General features: G+C 42.2%; 1 protein-coding gene across 4 annotated transcripts in view; it reads right to left on the bottom strand.

Annotated features, from left to right (window-relative positions):
* The window catches only part of POLQ (DNA polymerase theta), a 41,131-nt gene that overhangs the window by 11,209 nt on the left and 17,408 nt on the right, over positions 1 to 12,514 (bottom strand). For 2 of the 4 annotated variants that reach the window (XR_013980818.1, XM_080987073.1), the window contains exons 14-21: positions 10,364 to 10,488; positions 9,414 to 9,657; positions 4,998 to 7,885; positions 3,790 to 3,936; positions 2,963 to 3,156; positions 2,427 to 2,667; positions 1,347 to 1,540; positions 213 to 350 (exon numbers count right to left, since the gene is read on the bottom strand). Coding sequence is in view for 3 of the 4 variants with exons in the window: in XM_080987073.1 (XP_080843199.1) it covers positions 213 to 350; positions 1,347 to 1,540; positions 2,427 to 2,667; positions 2,963 to 3,156; positions 3,790 to 3,936; positions 4,998 to 7,885; positions 9,414 to 9,657; positions 10,364 to 10,488 (4,171 nt within the window). In the remaining variant the exon portion in view is untranslated. Of the gene's footprint in view, positions 1 to 212; positions 351 to 1,346; positions 1,541 to 2,426; positions 2,668 to 2,962; positions 3,157 to 3,789; positions 3,937 to 4,997; positions 7,886 to 9,413; positions 9,658 to 10,363; positions 10,489 to 12,514 lie in introns of those variants that run through there. The other 2 variants (XM_080987072.1, XM_080987074.1) reach the window with 2 other exon arrangements.

The raw sequence follows: 12,514 nt of genomic DNA, 5'->3' as shown, positions 1-12,514 counted from the left end.
GTTCTGGCGACGCGGCAGCAGCAGCAGGAGGCCCCATTAACTAAAGTGGTGCTTCAGGTTAAGAACAGTTTCAGGTTAAGAACAGACCTCCAGAACGAATTAAGTTCTTAACCCGAGGTACCACCAGTGGGTTTTTATGAATGATCAGCTTCCCACAATCACACATAGGCTAGAAAGGATGCTTCTCCAGGGCTTGCACACAAACAGTATACCTTGGTTGTACTGAATTGCTTGCCTAATTTGGCAATTTTTCCATTTGCTATTTTCCTTCCAGTGTAACCTAATGTTTTCTTGCCCCTTTGCACTTTTGATTCTCCATTGAATGGCAACTTCTGCTCCAAAAACAGCACCTGAAAGAGGTAATAAATTCAGTCAATGGAATCTTGCCATTTTCTTGGGGCTTAGACAATTTCTCCTTTCCATGCCTACTTCTTACGCTACAATTAACTGAGATTGTAGCCAATCCATTAGCCAACAACCTCTGCGAGGCCACAAACTCCCATTTTACCAATACTGGATTTTAAAAAAACCAACTTTGTAACCAAACACCTTTAGGCACCAGGCAAAAACGTTCCTTTTTAACCAGGCCTTTGGTTTATTTGATTGACATCCTATGCCCTTTTAACATGTGAGGTTTTGAGGGGGTATTGGGTTGTTGTTTTTATTTTGATTGTGTATTTTGTGGTTTTATATTCTGATTTTGTTCTGTGAACTGCCCTGAGACCTTTGGGTATAGGGCAGTATATAAATTAAATTAATAATAATAATAATAATAATAATAATAATAATGAGGTAATTAAGGAGAAGTTAGTTAAGTAAGAATGAGCAGTTAAACAGAATCTGACCCTTCATTTTCTGCAGAAAATATTAAGAACACCTTAACTAAAATGACGCAAATAATGGCAGCTGCTGATTTAATTTTTTATTGGAAGTTTAGAGTCTGTGTGTCTCTCTAGTCTCTCTCTGGACTCAGATGAAGAAGTCCTACTAGTGCAACGGGGCTTTCCCTCCACCCTCTTCCCTCAGCACATCCCCGCCCCCCAACTGGCATAGGGAGATCAGGAGAACCCCTGGAACAGGACAACGAGGCTGGGGCGGGGAGAGATGGAACATCATTCCAGGAATGCTTGCACTGATGCAATTATTGCCTTAGCAAAACATTGAATTCCACCCACGATGTGTTGAGAACAGCCTCTCATCAGAAGGAACCAGCACTCTGGCCAACTGAAGGACGGCAACTTTAACCCACTCAAAATTTCACTGGTGGATTTGTTTTATCAGTTTTCTCCCACTGATCACAATAAGGACAGGGCTCACTCTATTGAAAGGGGCCATGTGTTCAGTACCTCAGCAATGTCATCAGGGCAGGTCAAGGAGAAACTGTGACCTGCCAGCTGATATATCCGATTCTCAATCTCGTTGAGTTTCGCTTCCATGACATGTTTCTGCGTCTCACACTCAACTGTGCTAAATCCGATACCGTTGAGCTCCAGCAAGGCCAGGCAATATTGATTTGGCATCTCCACTTTACGAAAAGTATCTGTGGTACACAGTGACAAATGAGGCAAAAGACAACATTCATTCAGTGTCACAAAACACACAATGACGGAAGAGAATTACTTGAATTCATAATAATAATAATAAAAGATGATGGTGCCTGCACCAATTACCCCTCCACTCCACCCCACTAACATTCTCAGCAGCTCTTAATAATAGGTTGCACAAAGAGTATCTGCAGAGTGCAGAGTGAATAATAATTTGTGGGTTAAGGAATTGAAAGCAAGATAGCTAGAGTTAGAGGCCTATCACGCCTGAGAAGGTTTCATACTGGCAACAAACGAAATGTCAGTAGAGCATGAGACTCTTAATCTCAGGGACATGGGTTCGAGCTCCACCCTGGGAAAAGATTCCTGCATTGAAGGGGGTTGGACTAGATGGCCCTTGTGGTCCCTTCCAACTCTACAATTCTAAAAGTCTATGAAAATGTACCTATTGAATCATAATCAGTCATTGTTTGTATTGCCAAAGTCACACCCCTTGCGCCCAAGGTTCAGGGCATCACAATTACAAAAAAGGACTGTGTTGCAAAAAGAAAATGGGGGGGGGCGAGAGTTCATTGTCACGTGTGAAAATCTGTTTCTCATTAGTAAAAAGTACTGGTATTCTGTCACTTTCCAAACATGTTTAATCATAGCAAAAAACAAACAATTTCACACTACAGCGTATAAGGTTTTTAGATTTTCTAACATGTGTCTGAAATTCAACTGGAGACTAGCGTACTTTAAACTTAATTCATAGGGTGGTATTTAACTAAGTGAACTGACATTAATGAACATGGTTAAGTTAGGTGCATTAATATTAATAGCTCTACTCCGAGTAAAACTTAGTTAAATACCACCCATGGGGTAAGCTCTTAGCCTTCTCACCTTGCAAGTTATCTTTATGCAACAGAGTATTGAGATGCTCCATAATATGAAAGACAAGAACAGACTCCACAGCTGCTCTGTATCGTCCAGAATGATCTGCGCTGGCGCTGAGCCCCAGACTCTGACACCCTTGGCCTGCTCCAAGTTTGTCCAGCAAGAACAATTCCTGAGGAAGGAAATTGGTGACCATGTTGTGAAGGGAGCGTTCTTTAGACTCAGGATCCAACAGCCAGCACGCCACCTAGAATGAGGGAAGTGCAAAGCACACTTAACTCAAAATGCGTTCTCCGTCCCCCCCAAGAATGCAACAAGATTTGGGTATATGTATGTGCGCCCCTCCCCAAAGATAGGAACTTATAAGTTCTATTTCTGGCAATTGCTGGGGGATTTAAACATTGATTTTAAACATCACTCCTACTTTACAGATATAGGTAGGCTGTCTGAATTGTGCATTGCTTTGTAACGATTTGTTGGGTCTCTGGACCATAATAAAGATTGATTGATTGAGAAGACAGAAAAAGGGTTAGCTATAAAACCTTTGGGTCCTCATAGCATCCTGCCAAAGAGATGCCACAGGCCTTCAGGAGGATCTTGTAGTGATGAATGAAATCATACACAGCAAGCGAAAACGCTCTTGTGGAATCCTGCAGGTGTAATTGAAGATGCTGCAACCTCTCTGCTGCGGCCAAGTTCTGATCCAGGGGAGGCGGTTCCAAACTGGCACTGATTTCTAAAACAACAGAGAAACCATCTTATTTAAGTATTATGACAAGGACCCATGGGGGGAAAGAGGGGGGAAGAGTGTATGCCTATACATACATTGTTTTTCCTTGTACAGGGCAGTATAAAAATCACCCTTGCCTCTTGGCTCTCTTACTCGCAGTCTCCAGCTCCCATTATACCTTCCATTCGCATTAAGAGCACAGCACCACCATCCTTATTCATAGGCTTTAAACCTCACGCTTTATTCTTCCATCTTTCCCCAGTTCTCTACCATTCCCACCTGTGCCGTTTGGTCTTTTCTCAGAAGTATCTTACTTCTTCCCATGGATCTGAACTCCCAGCCATCAGCTTCCCCACTTGCACCTTACACAAGGCTGCATCCCAAACTCAGTTAAATCTTTTCCTGCTGGAATCCTATGTGAGATTTTTTACCCCCAAGCAATCCAAGCTCTGCCATCCCTCAGAAAAGCTGCACCTTTCGTCAGTATTCTGTGATTGTTCTCTGTCCAGATAAACCATAACTGACACTCTTATGGATAAAACAATACTTTATAATTTCATTAACATGGATTTGGGAAGGCAGCAAGATGCTATGCATAGGCTTCTCTAAAGTGCATTCCTTTAGAAAACACTTGCTTACCAGTCTGTTCTTGAGATTTCTGTTGCAATGAAATGTAATAAGCATCCTTTCCACCCCAACACACAGCTAATCCAACTACCAGCAGGTCTTCACAGGCTGTAACAGGAAATCCATCACCTTCATATTGAATCTCCTGGTGCACGTTCCCTATGAACACACAAAGATTAAAATCTGTTAGACCCCCTGAAGTTCCTGCAAATTGTGCGCAAAGCATACTTTCCATTCCTGCTTTTTAAATTATTTTTATGATAGCGGTAGGGGAACCTTTGGCCTGCAGACCTGATTAGGGTCCCAACGTAGCTTGCAGGGCAGTTTCTCCCAAACCCACCTGCCCCAAACCTGACATCATCTGTGATATCATGTGAGGGCTTGTGGAAACAAGGCTGACAACTGGGAGTCTTGAAGTGTGTTCCAAATGTTGCACTGTCAAGGAAGACTTGTAGTAGTTATTGATCAGCTGATAGGCACTGACTTCAAGCTCCCCACTAGCCATTCCCAGCAGAAAAGCAGAGCTTGAAGACAGTGCAACAGTCATGGTTCTTTGGGCCACATGTTAAATGACAGATATATATATATAGTTGTACCTTGGAAGTAGAACGGAATCTGTTCTGGAAGTCCATTCAACTTCCAAAACATTCGGAAACCAAAGCACAGCTAGTGATTGGCTTCAGAAAGCTTCGGAAGCCCCGTCAGATGTTCAGCTTCCAAAAATAGTTTGCAAACTGGAACAGTCATATCCAGGTTTGCGGCATTCAGGAGTCAAAACTTTCAAGAACTAAGCTGTTCAAAAACCAAGGTACGACTGTATACTGTATTGTATGATTCGATTTCAATGTAACAAACTCAGTGCTTTCTATAACCTATAAATCCATGAACCATGATAGCTGAACCTTTGTCACTAAATGGCATAAGAAACTGTGGAGAGGAAACATTATATGCAGTTTCTCATTAACCAGTGAAGAATCCGTATTTGTCGTCTTTGGTATCTCCAAGTGACTTTTTGCTACTAAAACTAGGCATATGCCTTCTTCCTACTTGGAACCACTGAATATACATTAGAATATAAACTCTGTTTCCTTCCCAGATTCAGATCAATCTGTAGATTATCTTTCAGATATAGGGCCACTTGCCACTTTACTAAGTCCAGAGTAAAATGTCTAGAATATACATTTCTAAAATAATGGAAGGAGCACAGGGGGCAAACTCACCTTGCTTGAACTTGGCACCAATAGCTGATCTGTGGGAAAGGGGGCCTTTTGCTCTTTCACAAGCCACCGAGATAGCAAATCTCTTTTTCGTGCTCCATTCTTTAATGAAGGTTTGGAAAAGAGCCTTATCATTCGCTACATCAATTATAGCAAAATTTTCAGCACTGCAGGATGGTAGATCTTGAGATAACTGCAGTGAAAAACCTTCAATTATAATAGAGTCATCCTCAGATGGAAACTCAGCATGTCTGCCATTTTCTGGTTTTGTTTGCGGGTGTGAATCAAGTGCAGCGTTCTGCAGGAGCTGAAGACAAGGAGCTTTGTCTGTGGGGTTCATATTTCTGGCTTCAGCATGTGTCACAAAGCATTGTTCCTGTGAAGGAAGCTCCATAAACTCTGCTGGAGAAAGAGGTTCCTTGTTCCCATCTGTCCAAGAAATGGAACTACCTTTTCTGTTGATTAGTAAAGAGCCACAGGTCTTACTCTGATCATCCATGCTCTTAAAATCTTTGCGAAATTTGCACTGACCACAGGATAGGGCAGAATCCTGATTTTTCTCAGATAGCACTACTTTCAAATTGCTTCTTGTATCCATTTCAGGTTTATTTCCAGTGGGGCTTGGCCATTCATCTAAGACTTCTTTCATTCCTGGACTTAAATCAAATAAAAAATCACACTTTCCCACTTGGTTAGCATTTGCATCTTTTCCAGTAATCTCAGGTCTGACATCATCATCTGCCTCTTTCACATTTTTCAGCTTGTTGAGAACGTTTCTGTGAAAACAAGGCACGGACTCACCATCTCTCACTTCTGCTATGTGGAAAGAATCAGCATCTGAGAACATTAGAGAGTCATCCTCATGATACTCTGTCAGTCGCTGCTGGTTTATAGTGGTATTTGATACACCGTTGCCTGGCCCCACATTCTGTACACCTGGAAGATCAGCTTCTAAAGTGGATTTGAAAGGAGCAGGGATAATTTGCTGCAGTGGAAGTTCTCCCATGGCAACAGCTTCACCAATGTGAACATCCTGAGGGTCATTAATGTGGTTAAAGTCTTCATCAAACAACAAACTGTCACTGCTATTCAAATTTATTTCAGGCAAAGGACAGCCCTTGGCATTTGCATCGACAGCAGGTGGGCACTGATTAGGAGCAAAGGAAGCCTTTGAAAGAATAGTTTCCTGCTCTTCTGCCAGATTTGGAGTCCGATAGTCTCGTAAGAAGCTTTCTAACTGGGAGTCCATAACAGAAAAACTGTTTCTTTCAAGGCAAAATGGTATTTCTGGGTATTTCATAGGCTTTTTGTAAGCGCCTTTTGCTTTACAATGCAATAAAGCTGTGTTTCCTGCTACATCGGTTTTTTTAACAGGTAACGGTTCTGCTTTTCTGCACGCTAGCTTATCCATTATATATGAAGCATTAGTTTCTGAAGTACTAGCACACTTTATTTTCAGTGCTGAATCTGCTACTAAGTCTTTTTGTTTATCAGCTACTGTAGCTGCCACCTCCTGTTGCAATATCCTCTCAGTTTGCGTATCTAACTGGAAGCTTTCTTCAAATTCTTTGAAGACAAAATACAGATCAGGAGAACAGCTTTTGATGCATTCAGAAGGCTTCAGAACATTATCAGGGTGATTATGCACTTTACCCATAACTGTACTTGCATTTTCCAGGGTGGGGTTGAATCTTCCAGGGTCATTTTTGTCTGCTTTTCGAGAACTCTCTGCTGTTTGCTGATTTCCTGTTGTGGTGATAGCGCCACTTGCTGCTTCATTAAAAACATTTCTACCTCTGTCCATTTTATTTTCAGTAATTATGCTTCTAGCACCGTTTTTACTGAGCTCCAATTTGCTGCAATTTCTTATCAGATTCAGTTTCTTATCAGATATCACCAGATCGTCCATAACATCTTGCATTTCCATTTTATCTTTAACAGGAGCTGCATCTCCCTCTACTGAATTCAAAGCGGGTGTTTTAATGTGATTATTCAGTGTTAACTCATATTTGGATTCACTAGCATGTATAGGTTCTATAAGGAATTTGTGCACAGTTTTCCCACTATCTTGGTATATTTCATTTGCCTGTAGGGATATTTTGTCAATTCCTTCCTGGTAGCCTAATGATCCTTTAGTTACAGTTTGGTGATGTTTCTGGTTTGACTCACAGCTGTCGCTGGAGGACGGAAAATGATTGTTGAAACTTGATTCTTGACTCCAAGGCCTACTCCATTTTGCAACTGTGCTCTGTTCCCTACTTTGATTTAAATTAATTCCAGCCTTTTTCTTAAATCTAGCTGCAACATGATGTTTTTTTGAAGTAGCTTTCAAGCCTGGCTTTGTCCTCCGTTCAGTACTTATCATGGAATCCAACTTTTGCTTCACAGAGGTATCTCTCATACTTTCCCCATCTTTTCTCAGATTTAGCCGTTTGCTTGCACTACAGCATACGTCATCATTTCTTGTCTCTCCCTTAGTTTCATCTACCAGAGTCTCTTCAAGTCTGCCATTTACTAAACTAGCATCTAACGACCTCTTGTTTTTTTGTCTAACCCATTTTGCACTATCAGATTGAGAACTGATACTTTTGTCTGATGAAATTATACTTTGGCTATTTCTTGATATCTGTTTCCCACACAGTCTATGTTTTTCCTCTTCCTCAACTTGTCCTGTTAGGGAAAATGTGGAAGAGGAATCTGATAAGAGAGAGGCATTGGGGTTCCACTGCACTCCCAAAGCAGCCAAGTCCTCCTTTAAGAGAGTTTTAGCCTCCTCCACAACAAGATTAGCTGCTTCAATCTCAGTCAAACCCTTCAGTCCAGACATCCATATAAGGGGTGTAATTTGGTGCTCCTCAACAGCCTGTTCATCTTCATCCACTGCCCTACGACTGAAGCAGAAGAAACAAGACAATATTACCTGGAAATCATGCTTTCAAAGTTTAAAAATTTGTGAAGAATTCCTACCATAGCACTCTTACTGTCATAGAATCATAGCATTGTAGAGTTGGAAGGGACCTCAAGGGTTTTCTAGTCCAACCCCCTAAAATGCAGGAATCTCAGCTAAAGCAGCCATGACACATGACCATCCAGCCTCTGCCTAACATGTCACCTAACATGTACCCATAACAAAAAGTCAATTTTTATTTTAGTCTGCACGCCGATAAGGAAGTGAACAAAGTGAGTTGGGAAGCAGAGGTGACAACTTAGCTTGCATCAGAGGTTAGGTGCATTCAGAGATCAGTCGCTGGACACTTGAGTTCTAGGGAAAAGCTAAGTAATAAGAAGAGGGGTGCAAAACCAAAGAAAAGAAAGGACGGGGAGGAATATAGTTTTCCATTCAGAATTTCCCTAAGATGCTGCTCTCCTTAGAAGGTGCAGAAGAGCATGAGGGAGGAGGATGAAAACAGCAGAAATCTCCTACTGAGAAGAGGTCAGTTTTAAAGAACTGCACATCCTAAGGTGATATATATCATAATTTAGGGGAAATGTATATTGCTCTTCATACGTATTTCCAGGGCAGTATAGAAAGGGGGGAAATTATTAACAAGTATAAATGAACAGTGACACAGTAATGAAAGTACAGAAACAGCTGAAGTTAGAACTGAATAAATAAAAATAAATAAAACACAGGCGCCTTGGGGAGGCAATTATGCTACCAAAAAGGCCCTCTCTTCTGACACCACTTGCCTTACTCCAATCAGGTGGGGAACCTGGAAGACGGCACACAGGCATGCTGACATGGGAACACATTCCTTAAGAGTAGGATTGAAACACCACCATATTATGAGTCTTACATAGAATCCTAAATATTACCTAGATAAAGCATGACAAACATTTATGTGTAGTATTTTACACCAATAGCCATCTCAGACATACCACACTGGCACTGGGGAGCATAAGAAAGCTAAAATAAAATTATTGGAGTGTAACATAACTAACGGGTGGCGCTGTGGGTAAAACCTCAGTGCCTAGGACTTGCCGATCGCATGGTCGGCGGTTCGAATCCCCGCGGCGGGGTGCGCTCCCGTCGTTCGGTCCCAGCGCCTGCCAACCTAGCAGTTTGAAAGCACCCCCGGGTGCAAGTAGATAAATAGGGACCGCTTACCAGCGGGAAGGTAAACGGCGTTCCGTGTGCTGCGCTGGCTCGCCAGATGCAGCTTGTCACGCTGGCCACGTGACCCGGAAGTGTCTGCGGACAGCGCTGGCGCCCGGCCTCTAGAGTGAGATGAGCGCACAACCCTAGAGTCTGTCAAGACTGGCCCCTACGGGCAGGGGTACCTTTACCTTTACCTTTAACATAACTAAACTCTAGTAAACCGACATCCAAGAGTGAGAATCAGATCCATTTCCCAAACTTATACTAGCTAAAACTGTATCAAAGGGATAGCTTTCTGTCATACTAGAAATACGTTTAACCTTCTGAAAGGTGCTGCATTCCTGAAGGCATTTTCCACCTCTGCAATATTCCCTTTGGCGACATCAGCGACCGTGACAAAACCAGCCTTATAGAGAGCTCTAGCACACTGTGCATTTAACAGAGATATCCGGACAAGATCACAGAGCTCTCTCTGGATTCCAAACGTGAGACGACTCTGAAACTGGGAGAGCAATTGTTCCATATTGTGCCACCCCAGACGGTTACAGAAAATGGTAATCATCCCTGAAATATATAAGAATTGTTACAAAATTCAGCATGTTAAAACTTTTTCTTTAAAAAAACATTAAGTCGTTATCAAACAGTGTATGTATAAATGGTGCAAATTATTACAAAATCACTTTCAAGAGATCATTTAAGATAGCTACTACAGGGGTGTCTTCATATGTTCACTCTGACAGTGCCAAATATTCCCTTAGGAGATATATATACAGTCATACATCGGGTTGAAGTTGCTTCAGGCTGAGCACTTTCGGGTTGCGCTCCACGGCTACCCGGAAGTAACGGAATGCATTACTTCCGGGTTTCGCCGCTCACACATGCGCAGACAGTCAAAATGACGTCATGTGCATGTGCGGAAGCGGCGAATCGTGACCGCACATGAGCAGACACAGGTTGCATTTGCTTCTGGATGCGAACGGGGCTCCGGAACGGATCCCATTCGTATCCAGAGGTACCACTGTGTGTGTGTGTGTATACACACACACACACACACACAGTTATTGGCCAAATCTGCACATGTTGGAAGACTGAAATATATTGTATAAGATACAGCAAAGGTTACTGGATTTATTATCCTGCCATTCCTCCCAAAGGAGTCTCCTGCAAACACCAATTTGTATAATAATAATAATAATAATAATAATAATAATAGCAACAATAATTTATTATTTATAAAATTAAATTAAATTATGTATCAGTATTGCCTCACCTGCATAAGTAGCAGCAGACTGTTGTAAAGACTGAAGTTGTCCACGATTGCTGCCATATTTCTTAGCAACATCATTTATAGGAACCTCATTTATTAAGTCCAAGAGAGCCAGGCTTGTAAAAAATCTACATCAGTAAAAAATAAGATAAGTTGGTGTGCTGCAAAAGGGGCATGAATATTGCTTTATGGTAAGAACACAGAAAGGAAAAAATTAGAAGCAGATGCAGTAATCGAGAAGGTTGCATCTCTACTGGTGTGGACATTTATGCCAAATTCATTTTCTGTCTGACTTTCTTCAACTTACCTTCCACTGGGAAGAAAATCAGCTTGGGGGGGCTGGATGTGCAAGCTAGCTGAGAGTTTAAAACAGAAATGCACGTTTGGATTTGGATGTGCATCCCACTAAACCAAGGATAGCATATGATGTACGTGCAGACACAGAGGCATAATAATTCCTAAAAGCAATGATATCAAAGATCATGGGGCAGGAAGGTGGAAGAGGCTTCATATATCCCGAAGCAGGTGGCAGAAACGAATCTGAGGAATAAGCTCCCTACAATCTATCCAAACATCCTAATAGCAGGAGTTGAATAAGCACATATGTGCCAAGCAGGACAATCTCTGTTGAACCTCTCTTAAGTGGGTTCTAGTCTTGCTTCAAGAGACGTGTGACTGATTTTCCCATTCCACCCCAAATGCCCTCCACCAACTGCAAGCATTCTTCACTTTCTTTTAACTTTAACAGTACTGTAGTACTGTACTGTTCTCTCAGCTGGAAGAAAGGCTACAGAAAGCTACACACACAGGCCCGATTGCCACTTTATGACTAGAACAGCAGCAACAATCAGAAAAGACCATCTATAATTGTCCATGTTGCAGTCTGGTCCACACAAAAATTAGAAGGGGTTGCGGTACACCAACTTAAATGTGCCCTGCAGATTAACAAGTGTCCTGCAGAAATTGCAGCCAGCTAGATCTCTATCTTGGGTTGCAGTTATGTTAGGCCCGTAACAGTGAGTGTTGTCAAGGTGATGGAAGGATTTGGCAGGAATTCTGGAAACAGATGGTGCCTGGGGGGAATTGGCAAGGTAGCTAACATTCCTGTAGAAGAAGTTGGGGGCACAAGGAAAGGAAGCAAGAGAACACCAAGAGGGGTTTGCAATGGTAATTACTGCCTTGCAACTTATGATTGTCACAAACTCAGGCACATTTATGTTATATACAGTGGTACCTCAGGTTACATAAGCTTCAGGTTACATACGCTTCAGTTACAGACTCTGCTAACTCAGAAATAGTACCTCGGGTTAAGAACTTTGCTTCAGGATGAGAACAGAAATCATGCTCCGGTGGCGCAGCGGCAGCAGGAGGCCCCATTAGCTAAAGTGGTGCTTCAGGTTAAGAACAGTTTCAGGTTAAGAACGGACCTCCAGAACGAATTAAGTACTTAACCTGAGGTACCACTGTATATGGCAAAAGGACTACCATCTTAAGGCAGTTGGTGAAGCTAAGGAGCCCTGGGTCTACTTAAAGCCTGAATGAGAAACTGGGGGTGTCTGTGTATAATGCAATGTCTTCTACTGAAGAGGGTGCGAGTGAAAAAGTAATTCATAAAAAAAAGATGATCCTGCCATTGTGCTGCTGGTTGAGAGTGGTAAAAAGTAAGTGGAGCTAACTGCAAGTTCTGAAATAAGACAGCTGTTCCATGGGGAAGAGGCACATCCATGCAGGGCACTTGTCCAAGGTACAAGAAGATGGATTGTGTGTGCCTTACTAGCAGAAAGAGGAAACTCAAATGGCATACTGGGAAACCTAAGTTTCAGGCTGGGATGCCTTTGTATCACCCACAATTTTGAATTCCCTCTTAGATTATATGACCACACGCTGCTGAATGAAGATGCAAACCTGGCAAAGAACACAGACAGCATTAGGAACACAGTAATTGCCTGCAAGCACTGGAAATTGCTTATTTGCAAGAGATTCTTCAAAACTGCTCCTTAGGAATAAATAAATGAATCATAGAATCATAGAGTTGCAAGAGACCACAAGGGCCATCGAGTCCAACCCCCTGCCAAGCAGGAAACACCATCAGAGCACTCCTGACATATGGTTGTCAAGCCTCTGCTTAAAGACCTCCAAAGAAGGAGACTCCAC

The sequence above is a fragment of the Podarcis pityusensis genome, assembly GCF_964106645.2.
Source record: "Podarcis pityusensis genome assembly, chromosome: 17".
NCBI lineage: Eukaryota > Metazoa > Chordata > Lepidosauria > Squamata > Lacertidae > Podarcis > Podarcis pityusensis.
This window is presented reverse-complemented; position numbering and strand designations above follow the sequence as displayed.